The sequence below is a fragment of the Mycteria americana genome, chromosome 8 (assembly GCF_035582795.1).
Source record: "Mycteria americana isolate JAX WOST 10 ecotype Jacksonville Zoo and Gardens chromosome 8, USCA_MyAme_1.0, whole genome shotgun sequence".
Classification (NCBI taxonomy): Eukaryota; Metazoa; Chordata; class Aves; order Ciconiiformes; family Ciconiidae; genus Mycteria; species Mycteria americana.
In genome coordinates, this window is record NC_134372.1 from 793212 (window position 1) to 815798 (window position 22587).

The following is a 22587-nucleotide window of genomic DNA, read 5'->3' on the forward strand; positions in this document are numbered from 1 at the left end:
TTTTTTTTCTTTTTTAATTCCTGACCTAGGAGTCCTAATGCACTCCTTTCATATCAATTGAGCTACCTTGGATCTCCTCAATGTTCTTAATGTAATTTTTGCAAAATAATGTCTTATCAAGATTGCAAGTTACAAATATGTTCATGTGTCTCTCTTCAGTTACGAAAAGCTCTCAACCCCCAAATTTCTGTGATACTGAATAGCTTGGAGTCTGATGAGTCAGCTTGATTAGCTGTTGCGTGTCATTAAATATTCAGCCCATTTTTTCACAAGACAAAAAATCATTTTAAAAGGCTTCTAAGCTGTATCTTGCACAGTGTGACTAAAAGGAACGCATTTTATTCAATGTGACCAGGAGTACTGCTGGAAATACTGTACACTTTAAGATACATTCGGACCAGCAACAACTGACTTCATTCTTAGGGTAGGACAAATGGTTGTTTTGCCCACAACTGTGCTGATCAAAGACGTAACCACTTCCTAGCTGCTCTCCCCTTTCCTGTTAGCAGAAGGGATCTTCAGGTACTTGCTAACCTGCTTCAGACAAGATCACTGGGTTAGTTTAAATAGCCTAGTAAGAGGATGTCAGCAAATGTGGTTAACTGTCCTTACCAGCTACAGAAAACTCTCGCAGTCCTTTCCCCAGCAGAACTGCAAGGGGCAGGAACCTCCCAGTGCCGAACAGTAATACAGAACTGGGACAGTGCCTTTGTTAGGTAGATCACCTGGGCACAAAGACGATGTCTTTCCACAGCCACACGCCATCTTCCTTGTCCTCCCTTAGAAAAAGAAATTATAACTATAAACCACTCAGTATTACTGGATGGAACTAATTTTTCAGAGGAAGAGATCTTGGTTAAAACTCTAGTTGTACCAATACTGGAACTTCCAAGTATGCCCTAAGATACCTTCCTATCTTATGGGATTTGTTGTTTAAATGTTACGTGATTTGCTGATTAAAACGAAGTCCATTGCGCATGTGCACAAGTATTTCACTGTGTGGCATTAAAAACCAGACTTACAACTGTGGTGTTATTGCTGTGATCCAGATCGAGCAGGTACCTATGCACATCTGTCTTTCAGTGAGACAATCAGTGGGTTTCTTGCAGATAAAGCACAGGTCATTTTGGACTGTCGTAGCAGCTTTGCAGTTGCCTGACTCTGTGTTGGGTTGCTTCATCTCTATGTCTGGGTTTTCCCATAGGTAAAGCCATCTTTTGGAAACGGATGTGCAGAATTATGCTTTGAGATTTATAGATAAAGTAAGTTATGGAAGCTGTAAGCATCAGTTCCATTAGATCACTTTGGCATTTTACTGGGACAGTAGTCCAACAGGGAAGTAACAAAAATACTTCTGACAAAGGAGGGAGAAAAAATATCTTTTATTTGGATTATTTACAATTATTAATTGCTATTATCAATCCAGTTGAAGCGTGTCCGAGAAGCTGAGAAACAATGTAAACCTCTTCTGGAAAAGAACAAGTGCCTCATGAAGAGAAATGATGAACTTATGCAGTCTTTGCAGCGCATGGAAGATAAACTGAAAGCAGTCACTAAAGAAAATATAGAAATGGTTGGTACTGGAGAGCAAAGTGAGGATTACTGTATGATCTGTGTCTGTTATGGTGGCCACATCTGCATAGTGCATGCATGTATGTACATAGAGAAAATGTGTTGTATATAGTGCGTAATACTATTGATAAGATATAGCCATGCTTAGGTCTGTATATTATAGACTTACATACTATAACATTGTGTATTAGGCATACATATGCAATATAATAAGTGAATGCATAATCACAGTCTATAATACTATCCCAAAAATTAGAATTTTGAGTTTCAATTGTTTTAAAAAAAGAAAAAAATAGTTGTATCATTGAGTCATATCCCACTGTGCTATTTTGCATCTGGAGCTCAAAAAGGAAACTGTTAAGAGCAATGTTTTCAGCCAGCATGATGTTCATCTTTGAACGTATATGAGAAAATAAAGTTCTGGTCTGCCACAGAGCACATACAATCTTTCCATAAAACATATGCATGGTAGATGGGTATGGGAAACGGAGGATGGTGGTGTGGTGGCTAGGGTTATAAATTTCACTTATCAGGGCTATATGAAGCAGGGTCAAAGCAGTTACGTCTGTAGATCCTTCAAATGGAATTGTCCTGAGTATCAGTCAGAATTCAGGCCCGACACATGCACCGATGTTGCTTTGGCATTAATAAAAAAAGGAGGTGGAAGTTCTGGGTTGCCAGATGTAAGCTGGCAGGCTGAGGAGATGTCCCTTGCTATGTGTGTTTGTGTGTCTTGTCTCTGGCTTGCAGTAGCCACTGCCCTCATCTTGAGCAGGCTGACTGTTCTGCAATAGATGCAGCTTTCCTGCCGATTAGGATGAGGTGATGAGATTAATTTTCTTGTCTTATAGAAAAAAGGCTTTAGTGTTACAAGGTTAATCCACTTTAAGACTCTGCAATTCACCCATGCCCAGAAGACAGAAACTTATTGCAGGTGTCACAGGTCAGAATTCTTCCTCCACAGCTGTGGAAGTACAGATCGCCGCCCCTTGGGCTTCCCTACAGCAAAGAGAAGGGACTTGGGAATCTGCATGCTTTAGACGTCGGTGGGCAGCACCGCTGGTGCATATATGCGCACACAGCACATATGTTCTAACGTAGCTCCCTGACATCTGCTCTTTACAGTATAGATGCCCAAATTATGGAAGTTAGCAAGCTGTGGGTGGCTAGAGTAATTCTTACGGGCGGTAGCCATCTCTTCTCCCATACGTGCTCAGGAGCAGGTAGGACGTGGACTTCTAGTTGAAATAGATCTGGTACCACGTTTTTTGCCTTTCCTCCTCTTCTGACTGGATGCACGTCTTTCACATGACTAAAAAAATGTGCATTTCCTCACTGTATATGGCCATATGATGCGTGTCAGTAAGGGCATGGGGTCATGGGCGTAGACACTATTTGCATACCCACCGGACAGGTAGGGGGTTTAACTGTATTTGCCACATGTTGGGGCATCCTGATGCATGGCAAAGGAAGAGCTCTATGGTATATGACCTTTAAAGGCTGCTGGAGAGGCTATATTGCCGAAGTAAATAGGTAAAGCTTTGTTGTCCTGGTTGAAGAACTCAGCCTTGCTGTGCTGTTTTATTGTTAAGAAGTGCTGACGGGTGTTAATAAAGTTATAAAAATGGTGTAGCTGAAGCATATTTAAAGGGCTGTACAGCTTAAATGAAAGATGTGTAATTTTTAACTGAAAGGTGGTCTTTTTGTCTTTTAATTGCTGCATCTTATTTTATCTGTTTTTTCTTCTTACCACAGAGAGAAAAAATGACATCACATCCTCCTCTAAAGAAATTAAGATCTCTCAATGACCTGGATCAGGCTAATGAGGAACAAGAAACTGAATTCTTAAAGCTTCAGGTCATAGAACAACAGAACATAATTGATGAGTTAACAAGGGTAAGTCCAGAGCACCAGGAAACTAGGAATGATTCCTGTGCACAGTTCACCACTGATAGTATTTCTTCTTATAACTAGAGGTCTGAGGGTTAATAGCTTATCTTACTTTTAACTGGCAAATTTTTAGATTTAGGTGTGTGTGGGTGCAGTTTAACCGAATTTCTAGTGGGGCATCAGCCCCTACAACTCAAAAGTATAACCCTTGTGTGTGAATTGAGCTCTAGAAATGAACGCAGACTGAGAACCATGGAGCCTGGGAAGGTACCTACATGTTCACAAGGCAGGGCTGTGCCAAGCTGTTTTACCATTATAACTAAGCTACCATTAAAAAGTTTCCTCAACCAGAGGCAGGCACACAGTGCGATATCGTGTGCTGCTAGACAGTGGTTCACCACTACTTCTGTCATTTAATACTGACAATCCCTTTTTCAGCTGACTTTGCATTATGATGTTGAGGGGAAGGAGAAAGAGACTCCAAAACAGGCTGTTGCCTCTTCTAAGATATCATTGCTAGGAGTGGTGAGATCAACGCTACCATCATTTAATGACTTTGGGACGGAGGCAGCACCTCCTCTGCAGGGAAGGCAGACAGCCTCTTGTACAAAGCCCAGACCAGTCGCCTGCAACAGGCCTCCCAGTGATCTTGCCAGGAAATCCATCAGCACCTGCTGTTTGACAGCCTGGCAAGGCAACTGCACAGCAAGGGGGGTTTCCGGTCTTCCCTTCTTCAAGTGGTATTCAGGTGGCACATGTCCAGATTTGGATACGAATCCTCCCTTCCACCTGGAATCAGATTCTTCTTTGAACATACGAACAGAGAGTCGGTGGAAGCCCCATGATCTATTTCCTTTGTAGATGTGGTCTTCTACAGCTGCAAACGAGAAGAGAGAGTAACTTTTAAATCTTATTTTCCAGGACAGGGAGAAACTAATTCGTCGCAGAAAGCATAAAAGGAGCTCAAAGCCGATTAAGGTAAGAGGAAAATTGTTTCCACCTTATAAAAATACTAGTAGGCTCTGTAGGAAAACACACTTTAGCAATCTGATTAAAGAGAGCTTTGCAGATTATAACAATCTGCTTTAGTGATCGGGTTTATAAACACCTTAGTTACTTTGGAAGAGCTTTTTAAGCCCGCTTTGAAATTCAGTTAAGTTTGCGTATCTATTTTATTTTCAGCAAAATGAGGCTTTTTTCCCCCCTCTCTGAAATAGTAATAATCTTCCTTCCATCTGGTTTCTATAAACATCGGTCTCAAGGTCTATTATGCCGAGATGTATTTACATTTCCAGAGACCTTCCCATTTATCTTCTGCTATCTATTTTTCACAGCACATATGGGCTAAAACAAAATCCTTGTGCATCGTTATTCTTCAAGTGGAAGTTTCTGCCTGAGAAATGGAGTGTCATTTTCTCCTGCTCAGTTCCACAGGCCTTTGGCTACCCCTTGTATTGCCCTGAATTGGGTTGAGTCCAAAGCTGGGCTAATTTAGAACAGTGTTAGAGCTGAGTAGTCAGCAGTGGTTCAGATAGCTCCTGTATCAGCTAGATGTGAGGAATGACTTTGCAACAGCCACGTCCCACCACCAGAAAGCAGAAATACTGTGTAGGAAACAGAGTTTGGTTGCTCTTTGTCCTCCAGGGACATCCCGTAGTACTTCAGCCATGTTCTGTGAAAGGAATGCAATGCTCTCCTGCACACAGAGAGAATTTCAGACCAGTAAATCCTAGACGTGTCACCATGTTGTTTCTGTATGGGTTTTGAAGCAATACACAGCAGACATAACTGGGAGACAAGGAGTAAAACATATTTTCGTTAGTCAACTTTATTTCTAAGCTAGAGATTGTAACATGGGAGAATATGGCTATTGTCCGCTTGGAAAAACAATGAACAAAAAAAGATAATACATGCAAAAAGGTTATTGGCATCTTTGGTGCATGTTTTTTGTGTGATTCAAATTCCAGGTTTAGAAGGTTGCAACCTGTCAGCAAAAGTGAAAAATGTTGCAAAGCAGAAGTGCATCTTAAATGCCTGTTGATCAGTTTGTCTGCAGAATTATTCATAAACCAAGTATTTAAATGCTCAAATCTGTACCCCAAAACCAAGCCTGTAGGGTTAAGCATCTATACCTTCATAGGACATGACTCACAGGTTTAATTTGATTTAATTCAGTTACTGAGATTGGAGATAGTGAGGTGTCAGACATACAACCAAACTGTAGTGTGAGCAATCTCTTACAACATGTGGCAGTTACTATAGTACTGCAAGATACTGTGAGATAAAAGTTCCTTCACGCTAGTTTTGTATTAGCATAGCTTTCACTCACTCACTCCAACAGCAATATCAGTGAGAGAAGCACTGAGATATTGAAAATATCAGCAGTGTCCATGAGAGAAGAAGGAGGGTTCCCTATTCTGCACACATTTCCAGCTCTTTACGGTGTTATCTTTGCGCACCAGTCTGCATGTTGATAGACGTCTTCTGAACAGCTTTGGGGTTAACAAACAATTCTCCTGCCTTCCTGCAAGGGCAGAAACTTTTCCTTTAGCATGTTGCTGCTCCTATTATGTTTTCCAAATTTCAGACTGAGACAGATCCTCAGCTCAGAAAAATTAATCAGCAAACTCATTCTCCACCAGCACAAAACCTAATCTTCAATATGGTTCCCTTTGGGTTTGTTTGGAGATGGTAATTGCAGGGGTAGCCCATTGCTCTTTTTTCATGTCTTGCCTTTTTTAAGTAACTAGCAATGTGATTTTGAACTAACCTTTCCCCCCCATCAGAAACTCATGCTACCTGTTTCCAAGGAGATTCAGAAATCATGTTTTCCCTTCTTTAGAGACATGTGGTGGACACAGTTTTTGGGTACGATGATGATTCCATGGACTCTGAAACATCCTCTGTGGCCTCATATAGAACAGACAGAACACCAGCAACCCCAGATGATGATCTGGATGAGGTAAGATCTGACTCTTTCCATAGGCAAGGACAGGTTTTCAAGAGACTTTGACTTCCAAAACAAGTGGCCAGGCTCTCAAAAACACTTGGGTTTTTATAGTGCGTATTGAGTGATAAGTTCTTCATTAAGTTTGGCCTCAATTTTGGTTACTGAAATGCTGAGAGGTTCTTTCAAAATCTAGTCCATAGAGCCTACAGCTATGACTTCATTGCAATCCGAGGTTATTTTTTTCCTCTCCCCCTTCAAGAAAATATACCCATCGCATTTCTTTTGGCTTAAAGACATATAAACGCTGTATCAATTCCACATTCTTATTACTTCATATCGCAGCAAGCTCACCAAACAAGCTATTCGAATCAAGACCCGTAAACCAACTATTGTGCTTAACAAACCACACTTGCATTCTTTGCTTTGGCAGCGCTCTGCTGCCTGGCACTTAGACGTGTCCTTTCTCATCCTTCAGGGTTTAGCAGCAGAAGAATCAGAGCTGCGGTTTCGACAGCTGACAAAGGAGTACCAGGCCCTGCAGAGAGCGTATGCACTACTGCAGGAGCAGACAGGAGGCATCATAGATGCTGAAAGAGAAGCCAAGGTCAGTATTTGTTTGAGGGTAAAAGCATTTCATTGCTATCAGGACATACAAACCCCTCGAAGTGACATACAAGGGAATGGAGTTACATACAACATTCATACAGCTGAAGAGATGTCCGGTTCACTCATTTGCTGACTACATTTAAAGAGAGTGACAATTAAGAATGGACACAATCGCTCAGTTTACAAGGGACTGTCCTCCACCTGAACCTAAAAACCCTGCAGTTAGGCAGGCATGCCAAAGCAGGTGATTCTGCACAGATTGGCACAGAATTGGCACAGAATCACAAGGGTTTTCTCATCTTTCGCCCAGGTGTGAAGGGGTTGGGTTTTAAAGGTGAAAAATGGAGGCCTGTGGGATTTCACAAAGGCACACATTGCACCAACTTTAGGAATATTCACCTGAACGTTTCTAACAGAGACATGCAAATTAAATTCAAATTTGAATGTGATGCAGACTACAGTAAACCTTCCAAGGCTAAAAATGTTGTCCCTCTAATAAAATCATGGAATCATTCAGGCTGGAAGGAACCTCAGGCGGTCTGCAGCCCAAACTCCTGCTCAAAGCAGTGTCAGCTGTGAGATTGCACCAGGTTGTTCAGCACTTTGTTGAGTCAGCTCTTGAACACGCCCCAGGCAGTTGTAATTGCTTCTTTCCGCTGCCTTTTGCCACTCTCATCTACTAAGCACTTCTCTTCAATTCACGGACTGCCCCTTACTAGGGTCTTTGAGCAAAGCCTGTCACCCCAAATACCTGAGCTTGTGTTTCGCTACTCTGATGCAATACATCGTAGTAGTAGGCTCGGGTGGGGAGGGGGCCTGATCCACCACTCTGTTCCCTTGTGTGGTCTGTATGCCAGTGTGAGGGGTGGCACAAAGCATCGCTGAGCCAGAATCTTTGTAACAGTTACTCACTGAGTGGAAGCAACAGCATAAATCCAGACTCTGCTGTGTTTGGTTTCCCTTTAGTACCAGTCACACCGCTGTTTTTGTTACTGTTTAATGCTGTGCCTGACTTCAACAGGCTCAGGAGCAGCTCCAAGCTGAAGTCCAGAGGTATAAAGCCAAAATAGAAGACCTGGAGAAAACTTTGGCACAGAAAGGGCAGGTAAGCACTTCTTGTATATTTTCTTTTCCTATTTTGAATCTTACCTGCTCTGCTTACAAAATACCTAGCACAATTTCAGTATACACTTCCATGAGATGTAATGTCACTGTTCAGTAAACAGACAGGTCTAGCGAGTTCAGAAGCCTTGCTACAGCTTGGTAGACTAATATGTTGTTATTCTGCAAATGACAGTTTGTTCCTGTAGGATTTTAAAGCCTGAATATTGTGGCTCCAATTTTGAATAAATGTGCCCAACCTCATGGAGTTTGATTATTCTGTAATAGTACTGCTTCATCCAACAGGACTCGCACTGGGTGGAAGACAAACAGCTTTTCATTAAGAGGAACCAAGAGCTTTTAGACAAGGTATGTTCCCAAGTTTTGCGTGTTCGCTCTGAAGGGTAATCTGGATTCTGCAGTACACTTTTTGGACGTGCAGTCTGGTGCTTATAGGTGTAGTATAAGGATACAACAGCATAGATTAATATGGACAGGATAACATATGGAAAGACAAGCCCTTTCCAGCTCTGCTTAGACACTGTTGTTGCTGGTAGTTGCTGAGGCACCAGCTCTGCTGGTAAGCTCCAGCCTGAGAGCTGGAAGCTCCACTTGTTCTGGCTCCAGGGCGCAGACCTTTGTGTTCCAGTAGCATTGCACTGAAGAGGCGGCTGCTGCTGCTGCTGCACTGGCAGGATGTTTTGAGCTTAGCTTCTGGGTGTGAAACAGCAGTAGAAATGCAGTCACCCTCTAAAACCAGGACCCTTTCGTACTCCTAGTCCCTGTGCGTTCTGTATATTTTTAAGGGCTTAAAGTCATCCCTAGGTTCAGTGGAACTTGTACTGCTGAGTCCTTTAGTACATCTAGGAATAGCACCTGTTTGTGTGTGTGTGTATATATATTTGTATGTATGTATATATTTTCAATCAGCAAATATAAGGATACTAAGGACCTCAATATTGCTTGCATATCACCAACAGTAACAGCAGTGGCCATACATATGACTGCCATCAGCAAGAGGCCATAACTCCCAGCACCAGGTCTCCTGCTGTCTTTCACCTCCCCAGATGAGGTTTCTTAGCCTGTGTTTCTCCCCTTCTGTAAACACACCTAGTAAGTCTCCAGCCCTGTGCCATCCTTCCCCATCCAGACAAACTGACCCATGAGGGCTCATTTGACCCGAGTCTTACAATGCTCCCTAGCTGTCCTTGTCTGGGCCCTACACAGACAACCTGACTGCAAAATACGTGTCCTGGCACTGGCTGGAGACTTGCAGAAGAGAGCAGGCTGAGGAGCTAGTGGTGGAGTTGTCCACAACAAGCAAGATACAGACAATTGGCCAGTGGGTGGTATTTAAGCCTATCTGCTGACAGAACTACTCATGCGGAGATGCTTGCCGTGCAGTTCACACAAGCGCTTGCACGGGGTGGGATGGCTGCTCAGGTAACTGCCTCCGCAAAGACAGCTTCCCCTGCATGCCATCTTGCTTCATGTACTACACACTGGGAATCTGATCTAGCCCAAGCTCTTCTCCAAGGCAGGTGCAGCTGCTTCTGCGTCATTCCTGACAGACGTTTATCCAACCTGTTCCCAGAGTCCTCCAACAATGATGTCTCCAAATCCCTGCCCAGACAATCTATTCCAGTGCTTTACCATGAGAGCAGTGTGTTTAATAGCTAATGCAGACTAATCCAATAGCTAACCTGACATCTCTGTAGAGTTAACTTCCCTGCTGATCTTCACAAGGAGTGGATTCTTTTAGGAAATCCTCCAGCCTAAGCTGCATCATTTTATGATGTTTAGGAAGTTGATGAGCATAAGGTCACCTGTAAACTAAAGACTCACTGATGTAAAACAGCAAGTAGTGAATCATCTCTAGAGTTTGGATTTTGCACTGCCTACCCTACCTCAACTGCTACTCACCAAATATTCAATGTTTCTTGTAACAGTCACACAGATCATGAATTTACATATTTCTATTAGATAGAGAAACTGGAAGCAGAAAACAACCGTCTGCAACAGGAGCTGCAGGATGCCCGAGACCAGAATGAGCTACTGGAGTTCCGCAACCTTGAGCTGGAGGTGATGGATGAGCTCGTTACAGTAGAGTTGGTAGCAAATTAAACTAGTGCTCTCGCACTGGACACCAACTTTAATCAAGTGTTTATGCAAGCATTGTAGTGATATAACACAGTTACAAATCAGGCCCAGCATTTTTAGGTGTGAGCTGAAGTATGTCAGCTCCAGTGTCCTGGAAATAGTAAGCTCCGTACTTGACTGGTTCACCTCTCTCTGAGCTAGGTGCCCAGTGTGCGTAGATAAGCTTAGCTGATGAACGTCAGCGTGGCTTTTAGTTACCACACCTGCAGATATGGTTTTTCTAGTATTTTGGAGCAGTCTGTTGTCAACATGCTTTGTTCTTATTGCTGGCCTGGAGTCTACTAAAATCAACAGAAATTAATTACATTTAAATTAACCAAATAAGCAATGCTTAAACCCTACCCTCATGTACTCTGCTCAGGGCTGCATCCTGGTTCACAGCTAGGATCTCTCCTGAGAGTAGGCATCCAGGGGTTTTTTTTGTTCGTTTTGTTTTTTTCATGAACCTGAGCAGGTCTTGGAGGAGAAAGAAATGTTGAGTGTGCTTTTATCTCTAATAGCTGAAGAGTAGAGTGTTCCTCTAAGAAGTCAGAGACACAGGTACAGTTCCCTCTTCAGGGTCTTCAAAACCCTATTTCCCCCTATGAAAATCTTACCGCTGATCTATAAATTATGCTGGCTTTGTTCTTTTCCCCTCTTTCAGCAAGGGTGATGAGACAAGAGTTCCAGTTTCACTGAGAGTGCTGCTGTGAGGAGACGTGCACCTCACTAGCCCTGTGCTTGAAGGACTGGAACTGTTTGAAATTTAATTCAGCAATTACTGATGAAATTGCATAAGCAGTCGTAAGAGAAAGTATCAAACCCAGGGCTGTTGTCTTCCAGTACCATACCCTCGTAAAAGGGTTGTACCTTGTCTCCTCTGACCCAGCAAATCTTGAATTCTCTTCTCTGCGGGGACTTGGCTGTCAGAGGAGAGGGGGGCTGTCCTACCCAAACTGGTCTGTACTGGGCGATTAGAGCACTCTTCGTTGCAGAGAAGAAACGTGCATGTCGGCTCCCGTGGCAGGGGGAGCCGAAGCCAGGCCTGCGGCAGCCCACAGCGCGCTCCGGCTCTGCTGGGGGACGTCTGCGGATGCCCAGGGCCACTGGTGTGAGCGGTGCTGTGCTCGGGGCTGGCGGTGCCGGTGCTGCCACCCTGCTGTGAGCACCTGAGGATGGCCAGGGTACAGAGCCAAGGAGCCCAAGGAACACAGGCTCCCTGGACAAGGGTTTGCAACGGCTTCCATGCTATTGATTCCTGAGGCACATTTAGATTTAACCTGTCTGTACCTCAGTTTCCTGCCACTGTGGTGGGGATAAGAGACATTTTATACAGGTGAATGTGGTCTTGCTCCGGCAGCCTTTATCATCATTCTTGCCAATGCTGGCGTGCATGAAAAGCCAACAGTGCCTGCCTATGTGCATATAGCGCTTGGCCTGGAGTTGTCCTAATTTATGTCTGGAGGCTGTAGACCCTAGCACAATGAATAGCGACAGCCTATCTGCCACTTGCAAGCACTATCACTTTTGCAGGCACTGGACATGTTCCCTGTTGAGCAGCTCTCCTCATGACCTGCATTAGGTAAGAAAGGTGACACTGGGGAGTGATGGAGGAGCTCTGGAAGCCTCTGCAGGCAGCCAGAGGACTGGGTTGGACCTCGATCTCCCTCCTCCCCGACTGCCCCTAGTTACAAGTTCTTGTTATGAGCGCCAGCCGACAAAAAAGTCCACCTGGTCTTTTCTCCAGTATACGCTGGTGTATTTCTCCGTTGTTCTTTCCAGTTGCTGTCCAAGGCCTTATGTACTCGCCATTCAGAGCTTGTAGGTAACACAGAGCCTTTCCTGGCTCTCATGAATCAGTGCTGTGACAGATTTGTCCCTTATTTATAGAACTTTCCCACAGTTTTACTTGACAACTGTGTTTCCATATGACATGGAACTGGACTGATCAAGTGAATTACATGTTCATAAACCAAAAATGTATTTGAAAGTGAAATTTGATCTTCACTTCTATGCTTGCCTGAATACCTGAAAGGGATGAGAAATAACATCTTCAAATGTTTATTTTTGTCTTTGGTCCTTTAAAACTGGACAAATATTTGTAGACTTTATGCAATGAAGGTGCATAGCTAGCTAAGTTGATCAACTTTTTTGAACTTACTACTTTCCACAGATATTAGAACATACAACATACCAGGATGAGCAAATGTGTAATCTGAGTATCCTAGTGGTCTTAAGTCAAGTACCTGTTTCTAAAGGGAGTATTTACAATGATATATAGTTGTTCAACACTTCAGTAAGCAAATCACTTGAGTCTTAGCCAGGTGACAGTCATTGAGAGCCAGGAGTCTTAGCCATTGCCTTTCCACAGACAATTTGCAAATTGACATAATTCATCAAATAAATAATCTCCTGTAAAATAATTAGCTTGGGTTTAGGATCCTGTCCCACTTGGCACACTGTTTTTCAGACTAGGTCTAAATGTTTCTTTCTTTGACTTGTAAAATGAAGAGTTTGGCTTTGCGAAGCATGCTGTAAACAGTAGCTATGGCATTTAATGAGTTCTGTGTGCATCTCCTTCATTCTAATACGTTCTCTGGCATCTCTTCAATTTATTTTCAGGAAAGAGAGAGACGGTCCCCACCATTTAATCTCCAGATTCACCCATTCTCAGATGGTGTGAGTGCTCTACAGATCTACTGCATGAAGGAAGGGGTTAAGGTAGGTCAGTTTTATAAAGCAGCACTTCTAACTACAGGAGTGGTGGATGCTGCCCATGTAACCCAATACATTCATCTCTGCTAATAACTCTGCTAAACTTAAAGCATTTAAACTCAGTCTAAAGTAAGAGAGTGTGATGACTGACACAATTGAAATGGACTCATAATTTTCACCATAATGATAAAACCTGGCTCAAAGGCAACTGAAATCAGTGTGTGATGCATTTCCATGGGATAAAACAAAATGGTTGATTTCAACATGGTTCGCACGAGGGACGAATATTGCAGCCATGATAAAATGTGCATACCATGCATTTACCTTAATCTCTCTTTGCAGGATGTCAGCATCCCAGACCTCATAAAGCAGTTGGACATCCTAGGTGATAATGGGGTAAGTTAAGTTGGAGATATTTTCCCTTTAAAAGCTGCATTTTGTACAGTAGAGTAAGTGAAATCTATAATTATCATGACTATTTTCTAAGATACTTGTTAAATTATGTAATATCAGAACAATTCATTTAAGGAGTGTTTATTTCCATAAGTTAAGGATTTGTGAGATTTCAATAGTCACAGAACTAGTAATGAAGTAGCAGCTTTAACATCTGCTTAAGCAGACTGGGAAGAATGTCCAAAGGCTACTGATATTTGGAACTGGGCCTGACTGCACTCCAGTCATTCAGGAAAGCACGTGAATTAGTTTGGCAGTCTGAGCCAACCACGTCTTCATCAGGACTAGGATTCCTCTGAAACAGTTTCATAAATAGGCAAGAATTATAAAATCCCCTGCAGCTTTCTAAGTGGGCATTGGTGCCCACTTTAGTCATCCATGTAAAAGAGATCATCCTGTATCTCTGGCCAACATTAGATATGTTTTAAGAAAGTGTATAAGAAAGAAATGAAAAAATAAATACAAAATACAAAATAAAATAAAATTTTAAAAAAAGAAAAAATACAAGTCCATGGGACCTGAAGAGATGCATCCGCAGGTCCTGAGGGAACTGGCAGATGAAGTTGCTAAGCCACTGTCAACCATATCTGAGAAGTCGTGGCAGACCAGTGAAGTTCCCAGTGACTGGGAAAGGGGAAACATAACCCACATTTTTAGAAAGGGAAAAAAGGAAGACCCGGGGAACTACAGGCTGGTCAGTCTCACCTCTGTGCCTGGCAAGATCATGGAGCAGAGCCTCAGTTTGCGGATGACACCAAGCTGAGTGGTGTGGTCAACACGCTGGAGGGAAGGGATGCCATCCAGAGGGACCTTGACAGGCTTTGTGCAAACCTCATGAGGTTCAACAAGGCCAAGTGCAAGGTCCTGCACCTGGGTCAGGGCAATCCCAAGCACAAATACAGGCTGGGCGATGAGTGGATTGAGAGCAGCCCTGAGGAGAAGGACTTGGGGGTGTTGGTTGATGAGAAGCTCAACATGACCCAGCAATGTGCACTTGCAGCCCAGAAAGCCAACTGTGTCCTGGGCTGCATCAAAAGAAGCATGACCAGCAGGTCAAGGGAGGTGATTCTGCCCTTCTACTCTACTCTGGTGAGACCTCACCTGGCATACCGTGTCCAGCTCTGGGGCTCCCAGCATAAGAAGGACATGGACCTGTTGGAGTGAGTCCCGAAGAGGGCCACCAAGATGATCAGAGGGCTGGAGCACCTCTCCTGTGAAGACAGGCTGAGAGAGTTGGGGTTGTTTAGCCTGGAGAAGGCTCCAGGGAGACCTCATAGCAGCCTACCAGTACCTGAAGGGGCCTACAGGAAAGATGGAGAGGGACTTTTTACAAGGGCAGGTAGTGATAGGATAAGGGGTAATGGCTTTAAACTGAAGAGGGTAGATTTAGATTAGACATAAGGAAGAAATTCCTCACTGTGAGGGTGGTGAGCCACTGGAACAGGTTGCCCAGAGAAGTTGTGGATGCCCCATCCCTGGAAGTGCTCAAGGTTGGATGGGCCTTTGAGCAACTCGGTCTGGTGGAAGCTGTCCCTGCCCATGGCAGGGGGGCTGGACTAGATGATCTTTAAGGCCCCTTCCAACCCAAACCATTCTATGAGTCTATGATTCTATAAAAACAAAGGTTCATGATTGTCTATTCACATACTGGTGTAAATCAGCATTATTTTTACAAAAGCTTTAATGGAAATTCATTTTTTTAAAAACTAGCATGATGACAAACAAATGGGTCTAATTTTAGTTTACATTTCTTATAAGATGCAATGGAATGAAAACATACAGTTAGTCCATGTCATGCAGAAAGGCAAAAAGAGTGTTCTTTTTAATATGTTAACAGGCTCTGAATGTTTCGATGGGAATAGGATACCCAGTACTACAGGGATCCCCTGAAAACTGTAGACCTAGTCTGTAGCCTGGATTATCTTTATTCATGCAGGAAACTGCTGCCAATTTTCTTCTTCCCTCTCTTTCTCTTCACAGAATTTAAGAAATGAAGAACAAGTGGCCATAATTCAGGCTTCCACTGTATTGTCCTTGGCAGAAAAGGTAAATTGTGTGCTTGCTTTCCTCATGTGTTATCTAAGGCCTCATCTAACACTGGAAATTTTCTGCTCTGTTGTTGTTGTCAACATTGTCAAACTTTCTAGTGTAGGAAGTGATTCCCCAGATAAACTGTGCCAGCACAGTCCCAAACACCTTGCTTGCTAAAGCAGCAAAAATATCAAACTTAGCTGGCCCAAGCTGTGAAGTCAAAACAACTGCAAATACAAAAAGAATGTCAAATGAAACTTGCAATTGTAAACTGAATGGGACACCATCAGACATTTAAGCCATAATTAGTTATAGCGTGGGATTTCTAGTCCTGAGATTTCCAAAGCTTCTGAAGAGATCTGTATGCAAAATTTCCACTGAAATTATGTGTCCAAGTTCCTTGTTTTGGAAATTAAAAAGAAAGTGAGGGTTGGTTAAAATTGCTTTCTGTGGCTCAAATGCAGCACACAGTTTTGTCAACATGGCAGCTTCCAAGGATTCTACTCAATTCCTCCTCTGCAAAGAGAATTGCCATCTACCCAGCTAAGCTATTTTTGAGATGCCCCAGTTGTGGGCCCTTATCCATGGGTTCCCTGTCCATCCAAGGAACTGTGCTTTTCCATCTTCCAGTGATTCAGTAATGGTGATCCTCTTGCTTCTTCTCTGTCAAGTGCTACCTACCGACATTTGGGCTGCTCCTGTCACAGGATAACAGCCTCAAGATGGGCCCACAATTAGCAATAGATTACTAAAAATAGACTAACAAGATGCTGTAGATGTCCCACTTGCTGCTGCCCATGCCCCTACAAAACACAGCAGGTTCCAGATCTCATTGTCTTCCCTCCAGTGGATCCAGCAGATTGAGGGAGCTGAAGCTGCTCTGCATCAGAAGATGATGGAACTGGAAAGTGATATGGTATGCAAACTTTCCTTAATACACATTTTAGGGGCAAGACACTGAGTGTGTCACATTTACTTGGTGTGTCAAAAGATAACTAAAAAGGTCTTTTGGCAAATTAAGTATGCAGGCTTCCTCTGATTATTGGTGAATCCATAAAATTGTTACTAGTCTGGTTCACATGCAACAGCAGAACAACATGGAGAGAGAAACAGTGAAGGTTTGAAAAATTTCTCTCTCTTTCCATGAGGATGACTGTTTGTTAATAAGTACAGAGGGCTCAGATGTTGCTCAGTGATTTTCAGAGATGTAAATGACCACACAATTTGTCTCCTAAGATTCACAGTCTAAACATCAGCTGTTGTATCACATTTTATTCAATACCAGTATGTAGGAAACTAATGAATTATCATGCTGTTTTCTTTCATTACATTTTAAGCCCCTACCATCCTGAAGGCAAAACATTCACAGCTGAACTGAGGTTGCTATAGCACCAGTAAAGTTAGTACCTTACCCTATTCTTAGTCCAGCTAATGGAAGTAACCTACAAGATGAACAAGCATAACTACAAGAGTTGGGTAGCTGTAGTGGTTTACATTCTGTTCCTATGGTATGTCTGTACTTGAGTCAATTCAGCTTAAGATAGGCTGAGAAATTAAAGCACAGCAGCTTCCCCCAAATAACGTGAACGTGAATATGCCTGTTCAGTTCCTGTTTGGTTTATTGCATTTTCACACTTCTTCCAAAATAAGAGAAAGCACAAAAGGAGTTGTCCATGATGCCAGAGAAGGTACCTTTAGAAAAATCACACAGAAACCCCTAAATTACACTACTGAAATGCCAAGCAATATCACTGAAGTCAACAAAGAGATGATGGATTTAGTTCCATGTAGGTCAGATGTATTATCATACAAAAGCAATCCACAGCTATTTTCCCTTCCTCCTTTTCTAGCTGAGTCAGATATTAATAACTCTGCAGAGTGTCAGTTGAAGACCACTCTCCTAGCCCTGCCCGAGTCAGATATCTGTACTTGATTTAATAAAACTTCCCAAAGTATTTCGAGTAACTAATTCATTTTTCTGTCCAAATGATCCTTCATTGTAGGAGCAATTTTGCAAAATAAAAGGTTATTTGGAGGAAGAATTAGACTACAGGAAGCAAGCTCTTGACCAAGCATACATGGTATGTACAAAGGAAATTATACAGCACATATTGGCCAGCACTGTGACAGGACACAGACTCCTGTTGGATCAGGAAGAGAGGTTTTTGCTTTTTTCTTAGCATCTTTTTTTATTTATTTGTTTTTTCTCATTCTTCTAATGCACTGCCATGCAATCTGCACAGCTTCAACACAACACGTAGCTCTTTCATGTCACAAAAAGACAGATCTCCTGAAGTCTGAAACTCTTTTGTCAGTTAAAGGCAGATATTGCTCATTAATGTCGGCTTGTCCAACTGGAGTCAGTGCAAGCAACTGGAACTCAGATCTGGAATCTTGGTCGTTTTGCACATCATAGCAAGAAGACAATATGCCACAAAAATCAGGAGTTCCTGCTATATAAGCATTGCTGTATCAAATTCTGATACATAGGTCTGATAACTGGCTGTGCAAGTTCATCGTGTTTGGTTTGTCAAGTTAATGAGAATGCTCATTGATTAGCAAGATTAAAAGCAAAGTAGTCTGACAGTGACCTTCAATCTCTCCTCTTTTGTTGTTTAGCACAATGGGTCTAAACTTTAGAATCGGTGAAATATTTATCTTTACACTTATAAAATGGGTATGAAAATTCTATCCAACTCCTAATCATCTCTGTAACTGCTTAAAAAAAAGTCAAAGTGAGGGATTTCAGTGAAAATTAATATTAAAGTACTTTAAAAATAAAAGTTCATATCCTTTTGTCAAAACACTGAACCATTTTGAGTTCTGTTTTTCACATTTTTGCACACTTGAGCACAGGAACCACCTCTCATGCAGGTGCCTGAATCTGCCACCAACCCCCCCAGTCCTCACTGTGTTTTAAACAATGTTTCATCTCTAATTGGCTTTTGGCATTGCATCAACCAGAGGATCCAGGAGCTTGAAGCCACCTTGTACAATGCTTTGCAGCAAGAAACGGTGATAAAGTTTGGGGAACTACTCACTGAAAAACAGCAGGAAGAGCTCAGGACAGCAGTAGAAAAGCTAAGACGTCAGATGCTGAGGAAAAGCAGAGAATATGATTGCCAGATTCTTCAGGAGAGGATGGAGCTGCTCCAGCAGGCTCACCAGGTAAGAGAAAGGAACCACGCACATGCATATCTACTGAGGTTTGCTGCCTAAGAACATAAGCTGAGGTCAAATTTAGGCAAGCTCCAGGTCATGAGAGGGACCCTGGCAACTAGTTTTTTTAGTTGTTTCATACTTTGTGTCTTTACTGTGTACACAAACACATGTGATATTAGCCTGTGGAGGATTGTTTTGGCATATTTTGAGTCTTAAAATTCCAAACCAAAGTTTTCATCCAGAATTCTGTCTGCATGAATCCAGCTTTGTAATAAAAATGATCATCCGTAGTTACTGGACTGGGCACAAGAGGAACTGTATGAATGCTTCTGGCTTGTGTTACACAGGAGAGCTATCTGTTTTTCCTGAAACTTCTGCTCCCCCCCCCTCCCCCCCAAGAGGGCAGCTGTTACGTTTCACTGCTGAGATACAGTACCACATTTCACGTTCAAAGACCGATGTTTGCCGCTCTGCAAGCTGTGAGGTCCCAGAGCAAAATGGCAAACAGTCACAGCATGCTGATTAATGTGAGAGCTGCACAATGAAACAAAACTGACCCAAACATTTATGGGAGTAAAAGAGAAAGCACGTGCCCAGTGGTTAGGGTTTCTGGTTCACAGGAGGACTTAGTTTTCCCAGTCCTGCCTGATCCTGAGTTGGAGACTTGAGACTGGGTCCACCCTTACTACTTCTTACCGGGCCTTGAGACTGGGTCCACCCTTACTACTTCTTACCGGGCCTTTGCGGCGTGAGCAGCTTTGCTTCTTGATTTCAGCCACGACCACCGCCCTGATTAACACCGCCACAGCAGTTCTGGCTTCTGTGAACAGCTCTTAGCCAGCCTCAGTTGCAGATGGGGTTGGGAAAGGCTGAGAGGCAAGGAAAGGAAGAGGTAGTGTTTGAAAGCTGCCATAAGCTAGTCATCTCCTCTCCAGGCAATTAGGAAGATGGTCACAGGGGTGCCATCAGCTCTCCAGGTGCCAGGGCATCCCGGTGTCTCCTGGTCTGCCTCTTTGGATCTCTGCTGTTTGCGGGCCAGCTGTCTTACGCCCTGACTAAACAGAGAAAAGATACTGAGGTTCAAGGCCTCATTTTTCATACTTAGTGGTTCTGTTAACCATTCTGTGGGATCTCTCTTCCCAAGGGGCCAAAAGTTTAACTCATGTTACATAATTTTTCTAGAAGTACCAAGCTCTGCTAAAAAAATACACCTTGTCTATAAGTTACGTATATCCCACTCACCACAGTCAATGTCTTCATAGTATTGTATACATTTATAACTTCAGAGCTAATAATAACACTTTAATCCTCTTTCAACACATCAAACTGTGAGAAATCTTAATGAATCATAATATAATTCTAAAGAGTATAACCATGATCTTACCTTTTCCATCTATTTAACACAGGATTAATATAAAACATAATATGAAACAGATCCACTATTGATATTAATTTCCAGCATTTGAGGATACAGTCACATATATGCAGTAGCATATTTGGAGCAGTTATACGCATGGTAAAGTTGTGGTTAGGCAGGGTTAGTGGATGGAGTCATCGAACTATACAAGATTATCCCTGCCAAAGAAATGGATTTGTTAATTTGTAGGCTTTTGGCACTTGGAACATTAAGTTACTTGTTCAGCGGAGCAAATTCACTGAGAATTTAGTCCAGATGCTTTCTTTTCTGATTTCCAGAGGATCCGAGATTTAGAAGATAAAACTGACATCCAAAAGAGACAAATTAAGGATCTGGAGGAAAAGGTTGGTTCTGTTACGCTTCTGAAGCACGCTGATCAAATTTTTGACAGTAATGACCTAGCTCTCTTGAAGTACATGACCTTTTTGTTTAGCTGAATCAGCTGGACCTGTTGGTGGTGTTCTGCTATGCTTTCTTTTCAGTTTGTGTTTCAGTATATACAGACTTTAATCTTAAGAGTCTCCTCCACAACATTTCAGTTTAGGAAATAAATGGCAAACACTTTTAATTATGGTGAATGATACTGTACCAAATGGTGAAGCCTTTACTTGGCTGTTAAATGCTGTGTTGGTAAACCATTAAATGCAAGGTGAGGCTAGCAAGCAGGAAGGACTGAATGAAACTGAGTGAACATCTGAAGATTGTCCTTATCTGGCAGGACTAGCGAACTCAGGTTCTGATGCTGTCCTCTTTACTGAAGCTTGTAATTGACTATGCAATATAAATACGGTACCAGAATCTTGCCCTTAAACTGAACTGTCAAAGAACTATATATGCACATTCTTTATATATACTATATATATACTCTCTCTCTCTCTCAAAATATGCACTGCTTTTTTTTTTGGTGAATAAGGCCAACTCTGTGACACTGAGTTTTGCTACTTGTGGATAGGTTAGATAGGATTGTTGGAAAAAGATCATAGCATGGGCACAGCGTAGCATACTGCTACCAATGATGTCTTTGCTAGAAATGCCAGACTGGTGTAAGATGCATCTCCAGTAGAAGCCTTGCCAATGTACTTACATTAGTAAATATCAATATCCATCTGTAAACTATAATATGAAATAATGGCTATATTAGTACAATGACAGTAGTGCTAACGAGCCCTTTCAGTTCATATGTATGTTCCTAAAGTGAAACAAGTGGGCATAATGCAAAACTTAATACATGATTCTTTCTGCTTTGCTGCCAATATTTTGGTGATACAAGGACTCAGTGTGTTTCTTTCTAATATATATAACTTGCAAAAATAACAGATGATAATCTGTGATGAAAATAAAAAAGCAAAGCAAAACTTACGCCATGGTCAAAACGGAGACCTTGAATAGAAGACTTTTTAATGTCAATTTTCAAAAGAGCTTTCAACTCAGAAAAATTCACATCTCGGAAGACAAAGCATTCATGATTAAAATGAGGCATCCAAAAATGGATTATTAAACATTTAATGGTTAGGGTTTGATGTTATGCGTGTGTATGTGTATCTATACATATATATATATATATTCCCAGGCTATTTCCAGCATGGATTGCAGGTGCTGTATTTTAATGCACTTAAAAATATTACCCATGCTATTTTTGATATCCAACTTTGTGACTTCAGTCAACCCATGGTGGTTCATAGTGACAGTTATACCTCAGGCTTTAAATATGGTGCCAATTGTAATTCATCACCAAAATTAATGGGATCTGTTTTCTAAGCCTGGGAAGCAGTATAGTACTTACAGAAGTAACTAGGAAAGTGTTTTCTGAATGCATAGTTGTTTGAATTGTCCTACAGAGTGCAAAAATAATCGTGACGCTTACCATGACCTTTAGTTTTTACGCAATCTTCTTTTCCTTCTGCAGTTTCTATTTCTATTCTTGTTCTTCTCTCTTGCCTTTATTCTTTGGCCTTGATGTCAGTGTGCCTCTTGGAAAGGTAAGACTATTTTATTTATTTCCTCAAAGCTAGCACTTCTTGTACAGAGCTGAGGATCACATCCTTGTGTGTTCTTGTGTATGTCTGGAGTCAGAGGATTCAGCAGGTCGTTGTCAGTTTGTCATAGTTCACAGCGGAGTGTCCTCACACTGCTGGGTTGCCCCAGGGAGTTGCAGTCAGACCAACACCATCCAACATACTTGTAAGTGAATTGCCAAAGCTTGCTGGTGATACTACACTATTCAGACTTGTAAAAATAAAAGCTAACAAGAATTTCACAGTATCAAATAGCCAAGAGAATTGCAGGTGAAATTCAATGTTGATGTTTGCAAAGTGATGCAGATGGAGACCAGTTACAAATCCCAACCATATACACACGATGATGGGCTCTGAACTGACACTCGGGAAACAGATCAGGAGGTTACAAACAGGTAGAGCTCAGTGCCCAGAGGTAGGAGAGATATGAAAAAGGGCAAGGAAGAATGATCAGCTGCTGAGAGACAGGCAGAGGGAGACAGAGAGCTGGAAGGATTTTTCTGGCTCAGAAAGCAGGACACTGTTAAAAGGAGGTA

At 42.2% G+C, this 22587-nt stretch overlaps 2 protein-coding genes across 6 annotated transcripts in view; one reads left to right on the forward strand and one right to left on the reverse strand.

Annotated features, from left to right (window-relative positions):
- Positions 1 to 22587, forward strand: part of JAKMIP2 (janus kinase and microtubule interacting protein 2) — a 71546-nt gene that overhangs the window by 39647 nt on the left and 9312 nt on the right. For 2 of the 5 annotated variants that reach the window (XR_012776831.1, XM_075509753.1), the window contains exons 6-21: positions 1427 to 1573; positions 3328 to 3468; positions 4384 to 4440; positions 6305 to 6424; positions 6888 to 7016; positions 8040 to 8123; positions 8426 to 8488; positions 10103 to 10201; positions 12881 to 12979; positions 13316 to 13369; positions 15407 to 15472; positions 16305 to 16373; positions 17461 to 17538; positions 18422 to 18625; positions 20315 to 20380; positions 21943 to 22015. Coding sequence is in view for 4 of the 5 variants with exons in the window: in XM_075509753.1 (XP_075365868.1) it covers positions 1427 to 1573; positions 3328 to 3468; positions 4384 to 4440; positions 6305 to 6424; positions 6888 to 7016; positions 8040 to 8123; positions 8426 to 8488; positions 10103 to 10201; positions 12881 to 12979; positions 13316 to 13369; positions 15407 to 15472; positions 16305 to 16373; positions 17461 to 17538; positions 18422 to 18625; positions 20315 to 20380; positions 21943 to 21993 (1527 nt within the window). In the remaining variant the exon portion in view is untranslated. The remainder of the gene's footprint in view (positions 1 to 1426; positions 1574 to 3327; positions 3469 to 4383; positions 4441 to 6304; positions 6425 to 6887; positions 7017 to 8039; positions 8124 to 8425; positions 8489 to 10102; positions 10202 to 12880; positions 12980 to 13315; positions 13370 to 15406; positions 15473 to 16304; positions 16374 to 17460; positions 17539 to 18421; positions 18626 to 20314; positions 20381 to 21942; positions 22016 to 22587) is intronic. The other 3 variants (XM_075509755.1, XM_075509754.1, XM_075509756.1) reach the window with 3 other exon arrangements.
- LOC142413535 (uncharacterized) overlaps positions 4116 to 22587 on the reverse strand; it is a 56314-nt gene continuing 37842 nt past the window's right edge. Inside the window, exon 6 of the mRNA XM_075509762.1 lies at positions 4116 to 4339. Within this exon, the coding sequence (XP_075365877.1) occupies positions 4309 to 4339 (31 nt within the window). The 3' untranslated portion in view covers positions 4116 to 4308. The remainder of the gene's footprint in view (positions 4340 to 22587) is intronic.